Source organism: Dermacentor andersoni, chromosome 3, assembly GCF_023375885.2.
Source record: "Dermacentor andersoni chromosome 3, qqDerAnde1_hic_scaffold, whole genome shotgun sequence".
In the NCBI taxonomy this organism is placed as follows: domain Eukaryota; kingdom Metazoa; phylum Arthropoda; class Arachnida; order Ixodida; family Ixodidae; genus Dermacentor; species Dermacentor andersoni.
Genome location: NC_092816.1, coordinates 87,840,602 through 87,867,055, shown reverse-complemented (window position 1 = coordinate 87,867,055; position 26,454 = coordinate 87,840,602). Strand labels below are relative to the sequence as shown.

At 44.7% G+C, this 26,454-nt stretch overlaps 1 protein-coding gene across 1 annotated transcript; it reads left to right on the top strand.

The window, feature by feature from the left end:
• The first annotated feature begins 307 nt into the window (after positions 1-307).
• LOC126524973 (uncharacterized) lies at positions 308-24,863 on the top strand. The gene is made up of 7 exons (XM_072286731.1): positions 308-1,174; positions 7,740-7,911; positions 11,274-11,413; positions 13,477-13,615; positions 16,029-16,193; positions 22,052-22,189; positions 24,401-24,863. The coding sequence occupies exons 1-7, from the start codon at positions 894-896 to the stop codon at positions 24,599-24,601; spliced, it is 1,236 nt and encodes a 411-aa protein (XP_072142832.1). The 5' UTR covers positions 308-893; the 3' UTR covers positions 24,602-24,863.
• Positions 24,864-26,454: the final 1,591 nt, after the last annotated feature.

Here is a 26,454-nt window from a genome sequence, read left to right as displayed (position 1 = left end):
GCGAGAGCGAATTCTACGCTAGGAAGAAGCAGTGGAGGAGGATACAGTGAAAGCTTGAGGCGGAAAGTGGTGGAGGAGCATAGGGTAGACGGCCTGTGCATGCGCTCAGTTGCCGGTTGCCACGGCATCCGTAGGTGCGTGGGTGATCTCACCTGCAATCCCGTGGGGGATGGGAAACTAGGGTGCCGTGGCCGGGGGAGGGCGGCTCTCATCCGCGGCGTCAGCTGCTGAGGTCAGTCTGCGGTACCAGCGTGTGCGACGGGGATAACTACTCCTGCAGGGGACTATGGCAAGCAGCTACGAGTAAGGCTCGATGTGACAGTCCCTCGGGTGTTGTCGCCGCTGACACTAGCGGCACGACTTCACCGCGACGAAGGCCCGCTCTCGTCGTAGGTGAAATGAAAGAGTTAGAAAATCGTCGTGCGGAGCAAGATGGACAGTGCGGCGACGACGGCTACGACATGGCGTCAGAGTAGCGCGCGTCTCTGTATGGAAACGAAGCGCTGCATGAAAGGAGATCTGTCTGCCACGGCTGCTATAATTCGCGCCCACACGTCCCCTACACGCTTCCTCTCGCGATCTCCCGATTAGCGAGGCAGTCGCGCCACACTTCGCTTCGTTTGCAGTGTGCCGCACGAAACAGATTGTCCGCGCCAGCTACGCTACTTAGTGTTCTCTTCCTAGTATAAACCGTGTACCTATATAATCATAATGCAAAATATTGACACCCGTAATAAAGCACATATAGAGCTGCGCTCAAAATTTCGCATGGAGAGTATCGTAATCACCGTTGAATTTTTTCGTTTTGTGCATGTCCTGGACCACACTCGACAACGGAGTGTTTAGACTCACTTTACAGTAACATGAATTCTGAAAAAAATATGCGCTGAAAAATGAAAGAATGCAGAGGCAGCGGTTATGTTTCTATCGCTGCAGCAACAATCGGGCCACAACGTATGAAGCGTAATTTGGTGTGGTGCGCTTTCGGAACCTTGGACACCAACTACACGCACGACAAGATGAACCTGGACCCGTTCTGCGACTACGCCTTCATACCGTTCTACACGAGGGGACAGGACACCTTCCTGGACGACAGCAACCCCATCGTGCAGAAGTTGCTCGGCAATGCGCAGAAGGCGAGCAGGACGAGCTACGCGATCCACCTGCCCCACCGGTGACTGATGCTGATCACTCTGCGCTTAATTTACCCGTCTTTTCATGTTCGTCGACTCGTGCATGAATCACGTGCGTATTCCTAAAAAAAAAAAAAAAAGCACTGATTACGAGAAGCCGCCGAGGTTGCACAGCGGCGATTACGTTCTGCTACCGAGCTGCTACACTTGCAAGCTTCCAAGATGCTGAGCTGCAAGATTGCTAATTCACTTTGCTGACGCGGATGCCACATCGCCATGTGGCGCCAGTAAAATAAATTTCGTACAGAGCTTTGGGTGCACATTAAATAATTATTTGTTGTATGATGCAACCTACAAACCTTAACCGCGACTGTGTAGTCTTGTGATGTTTAACGCAGTTATCAATTGAATAATGAGCTGAGCACATGGAGGATAGGTAGTTCAAGCATGGTTTGATTGCTGGAGATGACTGTTTGCCTCGGCTAAAGTATGAAATACAATGATGTCTGGGTTGAAATTGTTCCCGAGCTCTGAAAAATGCGTCAATTGCGCGGAATAAGCGACTGAATGTATGTAAGACTGTGTATTTTTTAATACATAAGCATTCTTAGGCGACTCACCATGAAAATTTGTCCATCGGTGTGTCTGTCCATCCGTAACGCATCACACGATGCGCTTCCGGAAAAAAAAAATTGAAGTGAAACGCTGGCGGTTGCGAGTTTCGAGCCTACCACCTCACGTGGCTCAGGAGCCGAGTGCTTTATTTGCTGGGCCGAACAGGCAGGCTTACAGAAGGGGAGTATGTTTGAACGATGTGAATGAGTTGTAGCGGCTGTACAAAACGAATTTTGAAGCAAAAAAAGTATTAATAAAGGCTTTCTTGAAAGACTTGGTTATGGTGGAATAAAAGACATCTCCGGGAAGACATGTATAGCCGACTTAGAGCCTTGTAGGCATAAGGAAAGTTACTGTTTTGACTAAATTTATTGCCAAATATTCCCGACGCGTTTTGGTAGCTGCGGGATGCGCCTTCCGTTGGATCGTTCCTTCAATGACCGACTTGCTGCCGACCTCTGAGGTGTCACGTATTTCGCGCCGCGCGATAAAGACCGATAAGCAATCAGTGAGTTGATAATGATGAGGATTTATTAGGATTCATGTGGGCCCCATCACCATTGACAATGGCTCCACGTGGATTCATAAGGTGCGAAAAGGCGATAAGGGCTTTAATGGCTGTTAAGGTTGATAAGGACCGATAAGTCTTGATAAAGGTCGGATCGAGTCCAATAAGGTTGGTAACAACCGATAAGGGCTAGTAAGGGTCGGATCGAGTCCAATAAGGTAGATAACAATCGATAAGGGTTGATAAGGGTCGAATTGAGTCCGATAAGGCTGAGAACGACCGATAAGGGTTTACACTGGTCGGATCAAGTTAAGCAAGATTGATAATGGCACTGGCCTGCATGGAGATGAGCAAGTGGCACAATGCTTACGCACACTTAGACAAATACAATGTAGTTTCTGCATACTTGTTTGCGCAATTGCACTCAAACGTGGAAGGCATTGTCCACTCCAACGAATTACGAGAGTACTTGCGTAGAATGGCGAAATATAACATTAGCAATGTACGTTGTGTGGTAAGTAAAGATAAGCGAGCTGGACCCCGAATTGGTAGTAGCAGAAAAGCTAACACGCGAATCTATATAAATGATGTCTAGTGTTAAAGAAGGGGTGGTTCTTCTCAGACAAGAACATACATAGCTTAGCTCGGACCAAAATTCGATGCCACCTATTCAAATGCATGCAAACAGGAGAAATGATTTTCTGTGATAACCTATCAACTAATTTTGATGTACTTTTTGGATTTCAAATAGAAGAATAAATTCTAGTTACTGTAGAAAGCTGAATATTGATTTTGGGATTGAAATATTTATAGAAAATTCTAAACCTTTGAAAGTTTAAAAAAAGAAAGATATAGGAATAAAGACCACAAGTTTGTTGCTCAGCAAGAAAAACAGTTATCGCACTTCTGCAAATTGCTTCCGTTGGAGACTTTAAAGCAGACAAATGTGGTACAATAATTTCCAACATACATGAATTTTTTTTACGATGTTTACATAATTTTTGTGCAAGTACTGTTCACAAATTACTAATAATTCTCACGTGGGTATGTAATATATGAATGTGATCTACTTCATATGTCTTAATAAATGTAAATTTTAGAGTTGCGATATCTTTTTTAACACAGTTGAGTTAGATTTCTGAGCTTTTCAGAGTGAGTTCTAACTAAATTTGCAATTTTTAATTTTTTTACTGCGACAAGTATGATTTAGGTAAAAAATTCACTGTAGTAGTCACTACAGTTTAGCATTCTCTTTTGAAAGTAACAAACCTCATCAAATTCGGTGTTGTAGTTGGGAAGAAAGACGATATCTCTTTGGCCGTATAGTTTGATAGGAGGTGGCGAACTCGAGCTTCCTAAAATACTAGCTCAAGGTTCCTTCTGCTCTGCTGGAAACCGGAACAGACGGTACTGATGGCCCATCGTGGGAATATTTTAATCGTAGTTAATGAAGTAAACATTATATAACTAATGATGAATGAAGTTTAACGCGCCGTTGAATTCGGAAACCACTTTAGCCAATAATACGAAAACACGCGACATTATGGCTGAAGCGATACATAAGCTGTAAGCGTTGCACTTTTTTCGAGCTGGACCTCCTCATCATCAGTCAATTTTACGTCCACTGAAGCATGACGGTCTCTACCTCCGATTTCCGATTACCCTTGCCCTGCGCTAGCTGATCCCAACTTGCGCATGCAAATTTCCTGATTCCATCACGCCACATAAGTTTGTGCCACCCTCGACGGCACTTCCCTTCCCTTGGCACCCATTCTGTACATCTAATGGTCCACCGGTTGTGTGTCCTACGCATAGTTCAAAGTTCGACGAAAACTCTTCAGGCGAGGGTCTTACATTGTCAAATATACTGACCCTCGCCTAAGATGGCGCGTAATATGGCCTGCTCAGGCCCGTTTTTTTTTTTTCTCTTCATGTCAGCTAGAATATTAGCTAGCACCGTTTTATACCTGATCCACACCTATCGATTCAAGTTACAGCTAACATTTTTCGATCCTTCGCTTTTTGCGTGGTCCTTAACGCGTTCTTGAGCTTCTTTGTAAAGACCCAAGTTTTTGTCACATATTTTAGCACTGCATGGTGGAGTGTAAACGATTATACATTTTCGTTTGAACGACCGAGGTAAGCTCCCAGTAAGGGTTTGATACTGCCTCCCATATGCCTACAATCCATTGTTATTCTTCGGTAAATTTCCTTCCTATGATCGATTGCCGTCCATTGTGAGTAATTGACATAGATAAACGTACCCCTGCACAAACGCTATAGAGGCCAGCTGGCGATCATGAATTTTCGCTCTGTTGCCATGCTTTTAAACATAACCTACGTCTTCTTATAGGTGCATATATTCGCAGTAGCTCGTGAGCAATCTCATTTACATTGCAAATATATCCTGCTAGTGATGCTGGCAGTTAGAGTCAGATTCATTTGCCTGGTGACATTCCCTGGTGATTCCCAACCTTACAGACACCATTTTCTGCCACTTCCTTGCTATTCCGTCTTTCACTTTCAGTGCATTGCTTTTTATTTTTTCTTCTTTGACCTTAGTTCTCGGTGACAATCACTTTAAGAAGCGCTGAAAAGGCCGTGCTTTGCATTGCCCCGGCGCCGTATTTACTGCAACATCGGCAGATTGGTTGAGAGCTATGGGAAGTCGTCATCTGGCAATCTGGGACAAGTGCTCGAATCATCGGGGGGGCACGGCAACTTTGATTTGCAAATTCAGGCAAATCACTGGGGATTGCCAGCAGCGTGGGCACCAGGGTGCATAACAGCGAGGAAAGTGAGCATAACAGCTGTAGCTGTGATACAGCTGGCACAGAGTACGGGATGCAGATGTGGCTTGTCAAGAAGAATGCGCAGCAACTCCGGCAACAGCGGAAATTACGGGAAGTCATTTAGTGTGGTGGTGTTTCTGGCGCGACATACACGAATTCTTCCTGAAGTGCACACAAAATATTTTTGTCTTGTTTTATTTGTGCGCAGTATTTACGCTCGAGGGAATGATATAGCCTAGATAGCAGCAGCTAATAAATGCGCTAAGGCAATATACATACACACGCATATGTAATAACGAATCTTCATTGAAAATTTCCATACAATATCTATATTTTTCGAACAACTCCATCTAGTGTGCTACTGTTAGCGAAAGTAGTATGCTTTGTTCTGCGCCACTGGCGGACGCTATACTCGCGGAGAACTTTATGTGACTATGAAGGGAATGCTACGGATGCAAAGCACGCACAAGTGAGAGCGCTTGTGAAAAGAGCGCCCCGTTTTCATTCGTTAGAATAAGCTGGGGAAAAAAAACACCTTACTAGCAACTGTTCAATAAGACAGAACACACCACTGAGTGTAAAGGTTTGTTATTTTGCGCCTTTGCCCTTCCCCGTCTGGGTGAACGCGAAATCATCGCATGCGCATGCAAGCTGTGGGGATTCAGCGTCTGTTCGAGCAATCAAAATCACTGCCAAACGCTGTCGGACTACTTGGCGCGGTAACACATATGCAGCGGTCACGCACCCCTAGCTTTCCCTTCATAGCCACAGAAAGTTACCCGCGAGTATAGAAAGCGTGTAGAAAAAGAACGTTGATGGTTTTTCTCGAAATATCGGACTTCTGGCTGCAGCATGTATAATAATGTGCTTTTCAGCTGAAGGATACAGACGCGCCTTCGGACTTAATAACGTAATGGTTGGGAGCACCAGTGCGAAAGTGCGTTGGTTAAAGCCGTTACATCACATGTTTGGAATATATGGGGGGGGGGGGGATTCACTATTGTAGAAATATATGTGCAGAGTTGTGACGCTACCTTGTGTAGAACGTTTATTGCCAGACAGACGAAGCGCGAAGTGTGCAAGCGATGACGACAGTGGGAAAGTATGTTTACGCTAGAGCTGCGTAAACAGGTATTGTAAGGGAATTGAATTTTGTGGTTTGACACACCAGAACCACGATTTGATTATGAGGCATGCCGAAGTGGGTAACTCCTGATTAATTTTGACCACCAGGGGATCTTTAACTTGCCCCAATGCACGAAACACTGGAGTTTTTACATTTTACCCCATCGAAATGCGCCCGCCACGGCCAGGATTTTAACCCGCGATTGCGTGCTTAGTAGCGCAATATACCATAGCTACTAAGCCACCACCGTGGGTCCAGCATAATAAGAGATTACCTTGCGACGGACTATAAAGTGAATGAATAAAAGGCGGTGGAAAACACACGTATAGCACAAACGCGAGTGTGTAAATACGAGTGCATCATTATGAGCTGTTAGCACTTTAACATTATCGCATTATATCTCCATCTAGGTACGGACACACAGTTTGATTCACCGGTGCTAGTGGTTTCCCATCCTTCTTGTGCCATGTGACACGCAAAGTTGGAATAAGTGATTGAGATTTAGAAAAAAAAATATAGAAAAGAGATCTGGCTAATCCGCGGCATCACGTCTCAGAAATACAAAAAGGCAGCCTACTGTACGAAATAGTCCCAGTTTCGCCCGAAAGACGATAGCAATTAAGTAGAGAGCTTTACGATGTAAAGATAGTAGTTTAATCGGCCCTATAATCTTGTAAACATTCACTTACCAACAAAATAAGCAAGCGTGGTCTCACGCGCGTACCACATGAATACATTTCGCTTGATGAGCTCGGAAACTCACTGTCAATGTGGCGGAGTGAGGAAGCGAGGCAACACGGCCGAGCAAATTGACCTTCATGGTGCCTCTCACTTCAGCGTACACGCAGCTATCGGCCATTAGTGCGCCTAGACTCTAGGCTCCGCCTTCAACGCAGATCGCTTTCAAGATTGGTCCCGCGCGGCCCCGCCATGCGCAGCAGCTGCCGGAGCCGAAAGCCTCCCCAGTTCCGTGCGTGCAACGAAAGACTGCGCGCATCCTCCCTTGCGCGCGGAAACTTGAGCTGCCATCGTAGGCTCACCCTCGCCCGTTTTCAATCACACGTACAGCATACGGCGTGCGCGGACGATGTTACCGCCCTCAGACTTTAAGCTACGCATCGGCAGAAATTGCGACTACAGTTTACGTATAATTGCTGTCGCAATACAAAGTGTGAATTGAACTGAGCGATATGACTTACCCTGCAAAGTGTGCGACATGCGTGATCTTTGAGTCATTCGTGCTGCCCCGGCTAAACAATATCAGCATTTTTGTTTCATATCGGATTACGCTTTCTTTGCTTTTCCTAGAAGAGTAGTCACACAAGAAAAGTTAGTATCGGAAAGCGCTTACGTTTCCTCTCCTCTTCCCAGAAATAACAAAACTAACAAAACTCTTTACCGAACAAAGATGGCGTACTCAAATATGAAAAATTCTGGCGCTAGCTCTCCTGGACTTTCTTGGGAAAGTTCACTGTCCGCAGGAAACAAGAATACTAGGATGTAAAATTCTTTCCGCTGCCTACACATAAATTATCCTGATTTTTGACTCCCTATTCAATTTCCAGAAACATCTCGAAGGCGAAACAAGACATGGACGACAATACAGGGAAAGCCAAAATGGTTGAATACTGGACAGTTCGGAAGATCTACCACTATGCTGTCCTCGACCTCGAATGCAAGCCATGGACAAAACCAAATATCAAGAGTGAAGTGGCCGCAGTGTTCGATATGCTGAAGGTAAGTTCCGGAGGCAAACTAAAGCTTCATTGGGGGCAGCTCGTCCCAGCCTCTAGAGCGTCAGCGGCAGGTCACGAATGCAACGGCAAATGACACTCAAAGGAAAGTTGGCGCATCCTCAGGGCATTACTTCTTCTGACCACCAGTCTATTTCTCTCAGGCATTGCATCACCGTGGTCAGTGTAAAGGGTTGTTCGTGAGACCCAAAGCAAGCGCCTGATTTTGAAAGGATTACTATATCTGAACAATAGCTGAGGTATTATAAGGAAAGACTATCCCCTCATTAATGTGTTTCCAGAGCCATTTCAAAAAGTTGTTCTGGAAGGCTACTTCATCCTTGCACTAGGCTGTTTTGCCTCTTTGGGACTGTGGCGCATCATTACGGCGTGCTCTTTGTTGCTGCACACTTGGGGTTCGTCCACTTTGTGGAGGTGGCTCTAAGGGAACTGTTTCGAAAAGCTTGGGGGGCCGAGCAGTATGTGCAGCTCAGTTTCTTAGGAGGGGCTTTTGCATTCCTGGCCTGGCTTGGCTGGTCACTGACTATGGTCAGTGAGAACTGAATCGTCCCTTGCTTTAAAAGAAAAGATGTGTCATAAGAATGATTCTCCAGTGCCAAAGATAATTACAAACGCTCTATTTATAAAACTAACCTTAGTTTTTCGAGAGGTGGTGGTGCAAGAGAGTTCAAATTACCCATCACGTGCGGCTTTGAACGTGTCTAGGATTATTGTAGCTTTGCGTAGAATCACTAAATACTCACTAATATTTGTCTTCCTCCCCTTAAACCAAAGCCTGCTTCGTTTTTCAGGTTTGCTGAGGGAAGTAAACTCGGCACCACGATTGATTCTTCAAACAGACTTACAGACAAAAACTGATATTTAAAAAACTTTATCGTCGAATTCCAAAAGACATTATAAAATGTTATAAAAAAGGCGCCATTCTTCAAATAGAAGATTGAGTGCGCTGTAATCCAGAGACACAAGCGCGGACTAACATCATTTTTACACATTTCGCGGGCTTCCTTCAGAGGTCGGAAAAAAGTTCACGCAAGAGATAACGACATGGAAACTACTTAGTCAGGCCGGACCATATAGTTGGCAGAGTTGGTTAGTACGATAATGTAAATGCGCCTAAAGGACGTGGAAGACAGGCGAAGACGAGACACACATAGCGCAACTTTGAACGTGTTTATTGGTACAACGTGTTTATTGGAACATCATACGCGCTTACACAAGTGACGCTTTAAATGCGCAGTGCACTCGTTAGCCATCCAAAAACCAAAGTTCCTTTTCTGACAATGTCAGGGACGCTACACTGACACATTTTCCTATTTCATCACATATCGACTTTGTTTTGTTAATAATCATTGGGTGCTTCTCAGCACGCTCTACAGATTTCCAATGGGTGCTTCTCAGCACGCTCTACAGATTTCCAAACTCCATTTGTGCCCTAAAAATGACTGTTTAACTACACAGTACCAGTAGAAAACACAGCATCATTAACTAAATACGACTACGAAGAGTATGTTGCTGGCCTCACTCGTACAAGGTGCACCACATTATTTTTTATTAATTGCTTCTAATTACCTGAAACACGCGGTATATGCGCATGCTGTGCGAGTGTTGCAAGGGATGTTAGCGTTTCGGGAGCTTTGCTTCCCATGCGTACAACGCTTAGATACTCTGTCTGAGTAAAACATATGAATTTAAATGACGCTTGACCATTTAAAAATTTCGGATGAGGGTGCATAAGTCTGGCATCAGCTATGCGATGAGGTGCTTTATTTTGCAGCACATGCATTTGAGTTAGATTGTTTAGTGTATGTTTTCCCCATTCTTGAAAGCAGTTGTTACAATGAGATAAAAAGTGGAATATTTGAATGAAGTTTAGCGGCTAATTGACGAAAGAATTTTAATTTAGCAGTAAGTCAACGATTCTTTATGTCAGTTAATTATACGGTTGACTTGCCACATGCCGTTTATATGTTTACGAAAAATGAACACCAAGGGTTTCAACTGTGCCTGCTAATTGCATGGAAGACTGAATGAATGTAAGAGCAAGTGAAAATGCTTGCTGACTAAGTTAGCGCAAAAGGGATAATTTTTCTTTCGTTACAGGTACTCTACCGAATTTATTGTGCTCCAGAGGAAAATATTTTAAAGTGCTGTAACAATGTTCACATGAAATGACAGACATGGATCACTAATAAATGACAAAAACTCATCAGCAACATATATTACAAATTCAGTATCAGGAGTGAGCATTGCAATGCCGTTGACGTAGAAATTAAAAGGTAGGGGGCAGGATCGGCTGGCCTTTCCCGACCAGTCGATGCTCTTTTTAAAGTGGAAGTAATACCCATATCACTGACAAAGCGAGAAAGAATAGCCCGTTACGTTATTCTGGCGCTGGATTCTTGTGTGGTCGTATCAAACAATGAATACCCGCCGGCGTGAGCCTTGCATCCGCGGTTGGCCACAACACTAATTCAAACGTTATGAGAAAATATTGTCTAAGCACGCGAAATTTCGCTGAAACGTAATAAAATTACCGTCAACGTATTTCTGAGCAATCACATGTCGAAACTAATCGTATTCCTACAATGAAATCGCGTACCGTGGCTTGCAATGAATGTTCTGTATTTTCTCCAAGTACGCAATGTAGCATAATTACGAAGACTACATCCCCCTACGACCTCCTGTACAATGTATTGTACCTTGCCTTCCATTCTTTTTCTCAATACTTAGTCGGAAGTTGTTACTCAAAATATTCATTCTGGATATGTAATCCGGTGTATCTAGAACTGTACAGAATTGGTTTAGTCATGTTCTTGTCATGCGCTTTCGAGAAATTTCACACTAGATTGAGCTTGTCCTCTGTGTTGCCACAGACTACGGAAAGCAAAATTGAAATGTGTTTGGAATTATTTCAGATTAAGTGAAATACCAGGATGCATCAGCAACGTGACAATGTAGTACATTTAGTGCCAACTACATCTCTGCGCTTAGGCAATATGAGATGAAGTTTTTACCTTATCGAGCATGATGAGACGGTCACTCCTTCCAACGTACACATAGATGCTAATTTCGCCAGTTAACCGTGGTACATAAATTTTTAAAATGCTCCTCACGTACATATACCACTAGGCAATAGAAACAAGCTTGATAAGCGATTATGTCTCATTGTTGCATTCGAGTCTCAGGAGAAAGAATAAGGATTTTAGCTATTCGTGTTATAAAAAAGTTTTAGGGTAACGAAGAGGTTAAGAGGCGCGAGAAGTTTCTAACAGGCTGCGTAATTGTAACTACGGTTTGCCACATTCGTATGTAAATGTAACCTATCTAATGTTTTTGCGTTTGCAGAAGTTGCGTAAAAGGGGAGAGCAGCTGAAGAAGGACCACCCACAGCCACCTTCTCCCGCGTTCAGCCTCGTCATCCTGGGCATTCGAATTTGGCCAGAGAACAGCAGGGACTTTCTCGAGGAAGTGGGCAAGAAACTACAGTAAGAATCAGTGTGTCGTATGCCCATGTTTGCGTAGAGGTCTGAGGTAGTCACATGTGGGGTCTTCGTAACCGCTGATCCCCGATGACAAGCTAAATAAGATATCCCAATATGAGCGTGGAAAATATCGCCGAAAGGCTGTTCGACCCGCCGCACCAACTTTCGGGGCTGACGTTGTGCGGTTGAGCTCGAGGTGTAGATTTCGCTTTCTGGCCGTAAGCGGTCGCGATTCGAAGTGTACGAGAAATGCGGAAACGCTCTTGTACTTAGATTAGCACCGAAGCCAGACATTGAAACCATTACGCCACGGACGCCTGCATCGACAAACGGCACAGAACGCCCTTATGAGCTTTTTGCAGGCAAGCCACATGTCTCAAGACGCTTGATGCTTGGCGCGTTTCAATTTGCACACCTCAACAGGTTGCGCCATTATTAGTAGCGACTGTGCGCGTTCGCAGAGTATTCTACTAACACGGAAGGGAAAAGGACCAACACAAGCAAACTTTAAAACTCAGTCGTGTCTTTTGTCGTTTTTACAGGTCCGCTGGTAGCCCACATTCGCAGAGTGGAATGGCTTCAATTTTTCCTGGTCATTCTATATGTTGCATTGCTTTTGTCTTTGCTTTATACGTAGATGCATATGCACAAATGTAGACTAATGTATTCTGCACCTCCTGCTCGGGCCCTCACTTTTGTCTGCAGCACTCAATAAATAAACGGGTAAATAAATAAGTAAATAAATAAATAAATAAGTAAATAAATAAATACAATGTTCGGCTGGGTATAGCTTCAATTAGGCAACTAACTGAAATTAACAATATCCCAACATTATCATGAGAATAATAGAGTATTACGGCTTGTCTATCAAGTAAAGCTCACGTATTAAATGAAAGGAGGGGGGGGGGGTTGTATGTGGCCTCTGAGATATTAGACACCTATCCGAAATTTTGTGTACGGAACATTCATTAGGAGCATCGGAAAGGTTTATTTCGGTATCTGCACTTCTGTGTTCGTACTCTATTCCTGCGTGCGTATTGCGTGTTCATTCACTATAACTAAAAAATTTCGAAAGCTCCTTTTTTTGAATATGACTACCCAGCGTACGATTATGATATATTTTAAATGTAAATACTTGCAAATCCTGTAATCGTGCGCTGCTGCACCACCATTTACCGACACTTTTTCATATGCTGAACTAGCTTTTTCTGTAAATTGTTTTCTTGAGTGCACTACTTCTGGGCTTTTTATATGGCTTTGAAGTGTGTTACAGATATATTCTTCTTCTGAGAGGCTTTCGTAACTTCTATTCATATGATAATAATACATAGAGAAAATGGTTCAGAAGTAAAATGCAAGAAAACCAACAAAGACTTCAAGACTTGAAGCAGCCACATATTGTCAGGAGAGCCACAGCGTTGCTGTGAAACACTGGACCAATCTCATTGAGTCACGTGGTAGAAGACCTTGTCTCGGCTGATTTCACGTAGGCTGCAGTTGCGGGGCGCTCTTGGCCTCAGTGTATAAGGGCTTCAAATTAATTGGAACTGATGCAGAGCGTTATATGCAAAATACTGGCAGTGCCCTTTTTCACCTTATTCGGTTGTCTTACACAAGATGAGCGACCTCCTGCTTGCGGTGCTATTAGATCGAAGCTTTCCAACAGCGAGGTCCTTCGCTAGGAAGAGGTTATGGCTAACATAGCGATACAAGCTAATGTTCCCCTGCTTTGTAGGCGGTGTCCAAAACTAGCGTATATGACGTTTTCCCTGTCCTTAAATAGCTTCCGGTGCACGGAGTAGACCTACAAGATCGGATTTTGTTAGTCAGAGAAATTCGTTGCTTGGGGCTTGAATTTAGACACCACCTGATTTCAATGTTAGGGCAGCGTCCACCATAACTTGGGGAATCGACCGAGATGTGCGGCGAAACGCAGTTGCAAAATCGCAGCGTCAATCCATCAAATATTGTTTAACTAAAACAAGACTGCTGTACGTCGGTGTGGTGGGACTGAAAAATGAAGGAATACCCTTTGGCCTGATTATTCCGCTGCCTCTGTTTACCAGGCGATTCCCAGTTGATGGCTTCGTGCCCTGGACGCACTTCACGGAGGACGAGTTTAAAGCCAATTACCCTTCGTGCTGGATAACGGGAGCGACGCCCTATAACAACAGCGGTGATAACAACACCAACATCTGGGGCGCGGTGAGTGTGCTGCTATTGTTCTGAGTACGTAATAAGCGACAAAGGTCTTACTATAGCAAACATTCGTTAAGGTCGCTGTCGTGCTTGATGACCAAAGGTGCCTTCATACACTGTAAAACTACTTTCCCGTGGATTCCGGAGAAACCTGGAGGTAAAATACTGCCACCCTCATTTCCGTAATTAGAAAACGGAAGAGTGGGGCGTACGGACAATCCATAATACCGAAAGTCTTTTATGTATCAAAGCACCCATAATGAGGAATATACACATATCTCATATGTTACAAACATGTGCATGTCACAAATACTGTTGTAGAAGATGTCATGCAAACGAAGATAACAACGCTACTTATAGTACACATGAGAAAAACAACGACACCTGATACTTCGAGACGCATACCAAGAATTTCCCGTGCCAGTTTGCATAACCATGCTCTGAGTGGTGTTCACTGACGCGGAGAGCACGCGTTTTCTTCCAATAACTTTCTTCAATAATTGAGATGAATTGCCTGGCGCATCTTTCTACCTACTATGAAGTAGGTCTGGAAGCTGCATACAACTATTAATGAAAATGGTAAATAAGGAAACGAAAATAATTTAACATGCTGTATATTCTCCGATAATAAAGGGGCCTCAACCACTTTTTATCGAAAACGAGTAATGAACTTGAAGTTAATTTAGGCTATTTAAGAAATATGTTGTCGCAAAGAGTGCTTACAATTCGTTCAGCAGAAAAGCAGTTATTCGTAATCAAAAGTCGCCTATGATCCTCTTCGCGGTGTTCTCGCTCCTTCTTCAATGCCTTGCACTGCAAAGACTACGGCGGAATGGGACGTGTTCACAACGCTCCACCTAGTGAACGTCACCGTGGCGGGTAGTTCAATGTTTGTTTTTTGATGTTCACGTAGACGCCATTATTTCTGATTTTGGCGCCTACGACGCGCCAAGGAATGCTGTCCTTACTGAGCCACTGTGGACTCAGCCAGTGGATCCATCGCGGCAACCTGCGGCAGCCGCGGAATCTATAGGCTACGTAGCAGACGGCAGCTACTTCCAACTGTAGTGCGTATGCGCAGCGTTTGCCTTGCGCACGACAGGGCTTGAGCGCGCGCTCGCGTTCTTATACCTTGGTACGTCGTGTGGACCGGCTTTGTCCTGCAACAGTTTGATCGGCGTATAGTAGCTGCATCCAACTTGAGCATTCTTGAAGCGCTATCTCAGAGCGAAGCAAAATATGCCTAGGCGTCTTGCCAGGAACGGCCAGGAGTGAGCGCGCGCTGGCAAGTGTGCGTGTGGTCTGACCTTAAGTTCCGCGTAGTTCGAGGAGAGTTGGGTGTTCAAAACCAGTCGAAATTAGCGCGAACCGAAGGCTGCGACACCGACAAAAAGGGTGACCAAAGTTTAAATCCTACGCAGGCGGCCGCGGCCGAACGTGAGCAGACGATATTCGGCTTTTGCCGGAAGTACGCAATTCTTATCGAAATTTCAAAGCAGATTTTAGCTTACTCAAGCCTGTTTATGAAATTGCACCACTAAGTATACGCAGTAAGAATAACAAGTAGCGCACTGATCCAAACACCCTTCTTGATCGATGTCAGCTATTGGGGAATAGCAGCCACGTATGCGGACCTGCTATATGACGAAATATGGCGCCCGAAAAGAGTAAAGGATTGGCTCCTATTGAAAAAAAAAAAAGAAAGAGAAGCGGGATTGACAAAACTTTGTGCTCCGCTTGGGAGCTTCGTGTCCCGCTCAGAACTGCAAAATGTGGCCAAGATGTTCACAGCACCGTGTGCTATCCGCGGGGTGCGTTTTTCTTGCTTTTCACCGAGACCGAGGGTTGGTTCGGGACCCTTTAAGCGTGTACCATGCATGCTGCGGCGAAACGGATATTGATTTCGTTTTTAGAACAGGGGGAACGTGTTTATTAGTGCAACAATGTTCTTTTTGGTTTATATAATAACGGAGCGAAAATTCGTGAAATGAATGATGGGGCGACTTTTTTCGCTTTTACGTATACTACGTCCGCATATTCTACAGCGGAATGACTCCCTGTTTTCTTACAGATGTTATCACCGTGTAATGGCCGTCAAGTTATGGATTCTTCTTTTTTATTTGTGCAGAGTAGCGCGCTGAGAATACATAGAGGCAGGAACAGGACATAGCCCTCTATTCGCCGCGCATCTTGCTATGGTTATGGCAGACCGCAGCACATTTTCTGTGCCAAAACATTCGTTGTAGAGCTGGTATTCTTTCTCTACTGAGTAAAGTTCCGTACCCGTGCTTCAATTCGGAGGGACGGGGCAAAATATGTGCGCGCTTTATATCTACGTCACAGTTTCTTCACATCTTCTGAATTCCCGTGCGGTTCCCCCTTGGATAGTGCTTCTTCACGTTGACCTCTTCGATTTCAGGTTCAGGTGTTGGACTGGGTGAACAAGAGCACTGCGTGGAACAAGCAGCCTTCCATCTCCGTGTCGTTCTCATTGTGTTCACGCGTGTACGAGGCAGCCGGTGCTGAGGAACTCGACAACCCGTGTAAACGAAGCAATTTCACGATTCCGACCTCATCGACCGATGTGAGCAGCTGGACCAACTTGACGGCTCGCGTATACAATGTATCGCTATGATTAACGGATAGTCTGACAGACCCCGATGCGGGAAATAATGTGCGCGTTGTATGTGCAATAGCTTCGTTAGTGCGAATGCCCCGTAGAAGGAAATACGCTTTTTTTGTAAGCAGCGAAGCACTGTGATGGTGCTACGTGTATGCAAGTCATGCACTCCAACAGAATCATCACCACCACCACCAACATCATCATCATCATCATCATTATCCTGGCTACGCTCAATGCAGCGCTAAGGCCTCTCCCATACTTCTCCAACTACACCGGTCATGTGCTAATTGTGGCCATGTTGTCCCTGCAAACTTCTTAATCTCATCCGTCCACCTAACTTTCTGCCGCCCCCTGCCACGCTTCCTTTCTCTTGGAATCCAGTCCGTAACCCTTAATGACCATCGGTTATCTTCCCTCCTCATTACATGTCCTGCCCAAGCCCATCTCTTCTTCTTGATTTCATCTAAGATGTCATTTACTCACGTTTGTTCCCTCACCCAATCTGCTCTCTTCTTATCCCCTTAACGTTACACCCGTCATTCTTCTTTCAATAGCTCGTTGTGTCATCCCGAATTTAAGTAGAACCTTTTTCGTAAGCATCCAGGTTTCTGCCCTGTAGGTGAGTACTGGTAAGACACAGCTGTTATACACCTTTCTCTTGAGGGGCTATTGGCAACCTGCTGTTCATGATCTGAGAATGCCTGCCATGATCCGGATCCGCGGTCACTACCTCCCCTAAGTAGATTGATTCCCTTACCACTTCCAGTGCCTCACTACCTATCGTAAACTGATGTTCTCTTCCGAGAATGTTAAACATTACTTTAGTTTTCTGCAGATTAATTTTTAGACCCGCTCTTCCGCTTTGCCTGTCAAGGTCAGTGAGCATGCATTGCAATTGGTCCCCTGAGTTACTGAGCAAGGCAATATCATCAGTGAATCGCAAGTTACTACGGTATTCCCCATTAACTCTTATCCCTAATTCTTCTCAATACAGGTCTCTGAATAGCTTCTGTAAACACGCTGTGAATAGCACGGCTAGTCGTCTGTTTCTTTAAAAGAAAAATAAGAAACTGTTTTCGTCCATGGGAAAAGTGGCTTCTGAAAAGCTGGACTTGGCACAGATTTGTGTCGCTACCTGCCGTCATCTGTAGAAAGCAGCGTTTCAGGGAGGGCTGCCGCTTGTTGCCCGCTCCTGGGACAGGTGACTGCCCTGCCCCCCCCCCCTCGAAACCCTGCTTTCTACAGAAAACGACAGATGGCGACACAAGTTTATGCTTGCGTTGTCGCGGCGGCAGCTCGCATCCCCATAAGCGCAGGCAAATTTCCACTTTGTTTCTTAGAAACCAGGCAATTAACTGTGCCAAGTGTTGCACTAAAAGAAGTCGAGGCCAAAATGTGACCGTTTCGCAAAATTTGAGCAAGAACAGTGCAGCCGTTAGCGCTAAACCTTTTTTTTTTTCAACACGCGCAACCAGATGTCCAGGACCCTCTACATGGAACCGCCAGGTTAGCATGGAAGCTCGGAAAACGCATAATGAAACAAATTCGTGTTCGCTAAGGACTACAGCAACATCTGCCTACAATCGTGAGCAGCTAGTTAGTCCCACGACGCAACCACGACGTGGCGAAATGACTTTCGCAGCGCCCTCTGCAATCTCGAAAGTGGTGTATAAAAAAAAACCGCAAACAGTGATCAAAGGACGAAACCGGACTTGAAATTATCAGGTCTTAATCGCGTACACTGGTCATCTTCATGAAAAACTTCGAGAAAGGCGAGAGATACACATACGTATATGTGTTGCACTTCGGACGCAGCTCTATATATGATACACTCAGAATATGATTGGAACTTTTATGCATTTCGTAAAAACTGTTTCTAATGCCGTCGTTCCGGCTGGAGTGCGATTTTTCGCAAAACAAAATATAGCATATGTTTGACTTGGGAAAGGCCAGATATGGCCGACAAGTCGCCATTATAGACAGAGCCGTATTCACAAAACGGCTTTACGCTTAAACGGCTCGTAAGTACCGATAACAGATAATGGCGATGTTGGACATGATATTAGGAACAACGGCTGCCAGTGACAAAGAGCACTTCAAAAAAAAAAAAAAGAAAAAAAAGCTTTGTCAATTGATGGCCGTCGCCGTCGCACAAATGGTAGTAGAATGAACATGTAACTCGGAGGTAGTCGGTGGGTTTTCAACCGGCAACAAATTACCTGTTCGTCCACTTTCATTTTCCCTTTTCCTTATTATTTCTATATTTCAATTTCAACCGGAGCGAATCACCCCTATGCTTTGCTTCGCGTCATTGCCTGTTGCACCTTTATGGTCGCGATTAGCACCCTCTGCTGCCCTTCTTCTCGCACATTCATAGAGAGGGTCTCGAATCGGGCAACCTTGATGCCATTAGTTAGCATAATCGAGGCACATGGCTAGCATACTAGCCACGTGCCTGCTAACCTAAAATCCTGTGTTAAGTGACTCTATCGGGCAAAAAAATGTATGTTCTACATCTGCCCGCCTTGGCGCTGAATGGCGCTGGCTAACACTCCCTAGGCTAGCTGCAGTAAACATATACTCAAAATAGTGGGCGGATTAATGGCCGTCGACATAGCGCGATTGGTAGTGGAATGCACCCGTAATGCTAAAGTTGTGGATTCCTCTCGCAGCAGCCACAAGCAATCTTTTCGTCCACTTCCGTTCTTGCTTTTCCTGAACACATTCAGGATTTCAATTTCGACCACAGCTAATTACTCTTATCGATACGATCTCGACCGGATGAGGTAGGTCTTCACCACAAGAATCAGGAAACGACAACAAAGTCGGGTATAGGCATGATAAAAAAAAGTGGAAAAAATTGCATTCACCTTATTGGTACATGGTTGTCACTCTCATCTGAATTTAGAGCGGTTCTGATTAACATCGGGGCCAGAACGGCCTTAAATAACGCCTTGCGGTCATTTGGTCATCGCTGTCCTCCTGGGGAGCCTGTGGAAGCAGGTTCTGCCGTCGGCGACCTCCTGTCTTTCGTGTTTTCTTTCCTTCGTCCCTGCCTTTGTGTCACCTCGGGGAATAAAAGGGGTGACGCTGGTTCGGAGAAGAGGGCAATTATGTCGACATGGGGGAACGCCCGCTTGTATGCTTCGCACACTTTACAGGTTTATCATCCGGGGGCCAAGACGGCCTCAATTACTGCTTACGTATTACGTATCCCACGCCGCCATTATGGAAGGACTCAACACTACCAACTGCGGGAAGAAAGTACACGCCTATGTCAGAAGCTTCCTCACAGATAGAACAGCGACAGTAGGCCTCGGAGACCTGCGGAGCGGCACCTTTCAAACGCCATGCAAGGGCACTCCGCAGGGCTCGGTAATTTCGCCGATACTTTTTAACATCGCCATGGTCAACCTTGCGAAGAAGCTCAACGAAGTCCAGGGCATCAGTCATGCCATATATGCAGACGACATAACCATCTGGACCACCGAAGGATCACTAGGGAACAAGCAAGAAGCGCTACAGAAAGCCGCCGCTTGCATCGAGGAATATACGCAGCAAAGAGGCCTCAGATGCTCCACGGAGAAGTCTGAGCTCCTCAGAGTGGGAAGGCACCCAACAGATGCCCCACTCGAAGTAAAAATCGAAGGCCAGAACATTCCGGAACAGAAAATGATCAGGATCCTCGGCATGTGGCTGCAGGGCAGCCGGAGGTGCAGCCACACCCTCTGCCTGCTGAGTAGAGCAGCTGGACAAGTGGGCCGCATGATCAGCAGAGTTGCGCACAAGAGATACGGCATGAGAGAGGAAGATACCCTCAGGCTGGTCAACAGCCTGGTGGTCAGCCGGGTCACATACTCCCTGCCGTACCATGTAACCATCAAAGCCGAAGGAGAACAAGCCGAAGCAATCCTTCGGAAGGCATACAAAACAGCCCTTCATCTCCCAAGAAACACATCCAATGACAAGCTGATGCAACTGGGAATCAGCAACACGTTTGAAGAACTAAAAGAATGCCAGCTCAAGGCACAAGCGCGAAGGCTCAGTAACACAACAACAGGAAGGGCGCTCCTGACAAAGTTGGGTTGGGAAATAGAAAAACCGCGAAGTAGTCGGGCAATAATACCGGACCTGCTAAGGAAGAAACTACGTATACAACCTGTCCCCCGCAATATGGACCCCAATCTCCATACCAGCAGGCGACAGGCTAGGGCAGAATTCTACGAAAGAACGATGGGGCAGAGAGACAACACATTCTACACAGATGCTTCCCTCTATCCAAAAGAACACAGGAAACACGCAGTAGCGGTAGTAGCTAATAATAAAAGCAAACTAATCACGAGTCTCACGGCAGCGGTATCAGACATAACCGAAGCAGAGGAAATAGCTGTTGCACTGGCAGCAGAGGAAGGATACAGGATAGGAAAATCCCTCAACATCCTAACAGACTCACAAGAGGCGTGCCGAAACTATATCAGGGGTAGAATAAGCAGCACGGCACTCAAGATCCTTAGTAGAGCACCGCTCTATGAAGGACAACCTACACACAACATAATCTGGATACCACGCCACGCAGGGATTCAGGGCAATGAAGGGGCGGACAGCTTAGCTCGAGGCTTCACCATCCGAGCGGGCACCTCAGTCCCCCCGGGAGAGCCTCAGATTACTTGCGGGGACAGTTATTCAGAGCTGCTAAACCTATATAGGGGGCGAAGATTCCAATACCCCCCACCACACAAAGCGTTGACGAAGGAGGAAGCCGCAGGATGGCGTAGACTGCAGACTGGTTCCTTTCCAAATCTTTACGTACTAAGCAGGATGTTCCCCACACAATATTGCGCCGTATGCCCGTGGTGCGGAGCAAGGCCAACACTATATCACATCACATGGGAATGCGAGAGAAACAAGACATTCCACAAACATACAACACCAAGTGCGGAGCAATGGGAGAGCGGGCTCACCAGCTGCGAGCTAGGGGTCCAAAGGGCCCTCATAGAACACGCAAGCGAGGTGGCCCGACTCAGTGGTGCCCTGGACTAGGGGCCCACCCAAGGCTGAAGAGGACCTAAAGTTTTCAAGAATGAAGACTTCGTCCTCAACTCGCTAATATCTTAAAGAACCAATAAAGTTTTAAATTCCATCCCATTCAGCGCCAATAAGGAACACAGGATATGACCTCCGCCCCGCGTAACTGTCCGTGCTCACGGTGGTAGGAAAAATAATCCTACTCTTTGTAACGGCCGCTAGATCGTGTAACTTCGACAGATCTAGCAGTTACTTGGAACCGTGTTTGAGTGACGTACGCCTTGGCACGTTTTGTCTTTACTCACTACCTAATAATTTGCCGAGTGCCGGCCTCTGTGAGGAGCAAACTACCGTAGTATGCGTGCTTTCTTTGCTTCATATAAATTTAATTCCTGACGTAAACTTCTTTTTGTAAGTTAGACAACTAGAATTTTTGATGTTATATTTTTGTTTCGGTTTGTAGCGTAGGTACAGTACGAAATATCCGCACGGACTTCCGAGCCGCGCGTTCATCTGTTACAGAATGCCTGCAAGTGAGCTATCTGGTGATGATGCATGTTTGTGCTGGCAATGCTGGAGCTACTGCTTTGGCACTGCTGCGATGCGATGCGCGACAGCGGTGTTGCGCCTTTGTCTTTCTGTCACTCTATCGCACAGCTTTGCAACACTAAAATAAAGAGAGAGAGAGAAAAAGAAGAATGGTGCGGTTGCTCTCATTTAGGTTTCACAATGATTAGGGATCCATATGTTCTTTGTACGTGTGAAACCTTTTTTTTCGTGTGTCTCTTCCACAGGCCTGCTATTACAACATATTCAAAAATGTCGAGGGTTTCGGCAACGACACCCGATTAGACCAGAAGCACTACACGCCGTTCACCACCAACAAAGGTGACATTGCAGTTTACGAAATTGCGAAGCATATTAAGAAAAAGGTAACTGTCGTTTTTCTGCCCGTCTGCAGCATCTTTGTTACTGACTTCCTGTCTGTTATCTTAGGCTCCCATAGGAATGTCTTGCATTAGCGTATCGCTACGTGGTGTCCGATATTTTGGATGGCGAAAGGTTTATGTGGATTCGGTCAAATCCGCACATCCATAAATCTGCAAAAAGTTTTATTTTGGTTCCGTAAACCCTGAATTGCTCTGATGTAAATTTGTTATCTTTAAACAAAATTAAACTTCATTCAGTCATTGAATGAGGTAGCCCAAGGGGACATTTTCAAAGAACAACACTCATGTGTTCGCAATAACAGGGCCAGACTGTAGGTTAATCGGCTCCATTGGCTTTGAAAGCAGAGGTACTATTCAGAATCCCTGTCCGGTACTTAGAATAGCGATGTAAAACATACAGGGGTGGGACAAACATAGCTGGTGTGTGCGTTACAATTCAAACTAGTTGACTTTACTGAAAAGAGGTGTATTATTGAATACCGTATAGACCTGTGCAAGGGCCGCACCCGTGTAAGGGCCACACCCGCGTTAGGGTAGAACCCCACGACTTGGCAGCCCAAAATGTGGAGAAAATAAATCTACAGCGGAGAAGCAATTGCGTTTGGTGTCCCGATCTCGTCCGCGAGCATCGACGAACTTTTGCGCGGTGCCTACTTCCGCATGGTGCTACAAGATGGCGAGAGCCAGGATGTTGCACAACATCCAGCGTGTACAGAAGTCGCCGGTTGGGCGGGGGCTGTTTTCACCTCATGGTTCAGTCATGTGTAGGGGCCGCACCTCGCCAAAATTATAAAAAACGTGCGGCCCTTAAAGGAGTCTATACGGTATTTACATTTCGCTTTCTACATGAGAACGTTCAACACAAAAACAGTCTTTTTTTTTGGAGTGGGGGGGGGGGCGTGCAAGAGAAATCATAACAATGGTTAAGCCCACTAGGCATTGTCGTGGCAAGCTTGTCCAAGAATACCAATTTCTAGTGGGTCGACTTGCTGCCAGCTTCACTGAACCCTGAAATTCCTCTTTGGTGTATACAGGGTGATGACGTTTAACTTTTACGTAATATTTAGAAATCGTCTCTGGCAGATAGAATAATTCTTGTCATTGAGCTGCAGTATTCGAAGAGGCGGACAATACTAGCACGAGAAATCAAAACATGTATTCAAATAAAAAAAATTCGCTAATAAATTTCTAAATATTTGCTTTACCGCACATATTGCTTTTAACGAAAAGGAAATGTAGCCTGTGCGATTACAAGACGTATGCAGTTGAAATGAATCTCGTGGATCACGCCAGTTTGGAGATATTTCCCAAAGTGCGGTACGAAATACATGGATGCTTCAGTTACTTTTGTGCTTCTTTGCGTAAAAAGATCGTTTTGTTTAAAAAGTGAAACAACAGTGCAATTTTACAGCGCGTTTGATGGCGCATAACTCGCGTCATTCTGGAAATTTCATTTCAAGCGAATACGCCTATGCAAACTCACCGGATACAATTCCTAAACTGAAATATGTTCAGTAAAGTAATTCACTAAGAAGATAATTAGTGGATCTTTTGTTAATTAGTCGTACATGTGTTCAGATTTCTCGTGCAAGTAACATCGGCCTTTATGAATAATCCAGCTCAAGGTCTGGAAATTATGTTACCAGGAGCAGGCTATTTTGACAAATTCCGCCAAACTTAAAAATGATCACGCGGTACTTTAATGCTGTCACGTCCGTTTTGTAATCTCACTTGTTAACGATGCCGGGTACATTATGTCACGTTGTCGTAAAGTTTCAAGAGCATGAAATTTCGCTAGCATTACATGCATCGAATTAGTTCATTTAGTGGTTTGCGCAGCTCTAAAAAAATCGTGGAGGAATAACAAATGCACAATATATGAATGGTACAATAGGTGAATTTAGTCCTCCTCTTGTGAGAATTGTACGATCCAGCAGTTTGAATTCGCACCAGCTAGCTGGGTTTCGAATTGTAATGCAACAAAACGTTGTTCCAAGCCACTTTGTCTTTGAAACTTCTTCCTTAGTATTGGATGTGTTTGACGCGCAAAGAAAATCATGCGCTGAAGGAGTTTCAAATGAAAAAAAGTGATTCTGCAGTTGCTTTCGTAGCACTAACACAATGCCGTGTATTTTTGTCAGAGCATATCTCATTCTTGTTATGTGGGCGGCGCATTTTGTTTTTTTTTTTCAGTTGTGCTGGCTGAAAGTTCGCTACACCGAATTTGAGATCAGCACCGCGCTGTTCGATTTGGAGTGCGAAGACTGGAGTGGGAAATGTGACCAGGACGGCTACCGTACGCTGAACGGAACTAAGAGGCTGAGAGAAGTCTCGAATTACGCCCATGGGTTGACGCAGAAGGCGGCCAACATTTCAGCTTGCCTATCATTGTGAAATATCGCGTATCATATATTTTACACAGATGTTCTGGCAGGTAACACTTGCCGCCTTTTTCAATTTCTATTACCGAAATATTTGCAGCGAATATGTTTTTACTGGAACCAATTACACCGAAGGCACGAATAGAAGATTTTTCTCTGGCATCTGGGTAACCAATTTTCTCCCAAGCGTACCTTCCTTACTACCACTGGTGCAAGCGAAATATGATGACCGCCATTATGTGGTCAATCTTATGAAATTAGTCATTGTAGGGTAAATGAGAGCAAATTTGATGATGACAAATTTTTCGTGTTATATAGAGCCAATTCCATCACAAAAATATTTTTGAGAGCTTTCTGCGCTATATTTAAACTGCGAATTCACAGTCCAATTGACACACGGGAAAAAGAATTCAAAAGGATGACAATATTATTAAACAGAATGGAACAATATATTTTGCAAATCACTTGTGCATCTTAATTAAATGAAATAACAGTCGCTCCTTGGTGCCACTGGTGATCTACCGGCAGAATATTAATAGCGACGTGGTGGAGCTATTTAAGGTCTATCGTGTAATTTCTGGAGCGCGAAGCACTGAGTTGCGGAAGCAAAAGTAGAAAAGGACAAAGGACTAGCACGAGAAGGACAACCGCAAGCGCTAGCGTTCGTCCTTCTCTTGCTCTTCCTTCATCCTTTTTACAGTGGAACTGTCTATGGCTAAGATCGCAGGATTCCTTTGCAGGGTAACGTCGAGAGAAAACAATCACCCTCTATGGCTCATACCCTTAAATACAGCGGCTCATACCCCCGTAAGGCAGAGACTACAAGCATTCGGCAAAGTGAAGCGAACCATACATACATTCTTTGGGACCACGCATGCATGCAACATACAGAACAGAAGGCGTTTCACTAAAGAACAAGCTCAAAACAAGCATCCGAACCACACAATGGATGATAAGGCGCTCCTGCGCCTGCATGCAGTGCGAAGCACGTAGCACTGCCCGAATATTTTGCACGGTAAAGATCACTGCTGCGCAAGCTGCAGCAATGACGGTAGCTTGACTAGCGCACGAAGCAGGGAATGACGTCACTACACTTTCGTACGTATAAGAGGAAACCGTCTATCAACTGGTTTGTGTTGTGACAGTGCTATGGGAAAGCCACGCGCTTTCCAGTATTTACTACTCAATATGTGTATGTATTTTCTTTTTACCATTTTTGCTATGACCCAACGTGGTTACAGGATGTATAACTAAATAAATAAATAAATAAATAAATAAATAAATAAATAAATTTTAATTTTAAATAAATAAACTCCCAAGGCATTGATCTCCTTCTTTTCACGTATTGCTTCAATGTTTCTTTAATACTTAAGATATTTGACTATATAAGTAACTCTGACCCATTTTTCTTTATAATTTGTCTTGGTGCAAGTATATATAAGTAGTCTGGCAATAAATTGCTAAAAAATGTAGTTACCTCTAACTCACTCTTTGCGCAACTCTTCAGAAAGTAAGTGCTAACAAAAAAACTCACAAATAAAATAAGAAGGTATATTGAATTTATAATGTATACTATATACAGACGGGCTGTCGGAGCTGTTCTTAGAGTTGTGTGTGAGGTCTGAAAATTAAGAAGAAAAAAGACAAGATATCGCTAACTACGCCAGACAGCAAGGGTTCAAGTAAAAACACTAAATGGAAACCTAAGCTAGAAGAAAGCACATCAAAAAGAAGACAACAAATAAACAATAACCTCAAAATGTCATACTCCGGCAACTTGCAAACAGGGAATGTAAAGCAGTCAGGAAAACCTGAATTAGTAGTTAGGCGCAGCAATGACATGGTCCAAATGTTTTGAGCATTACT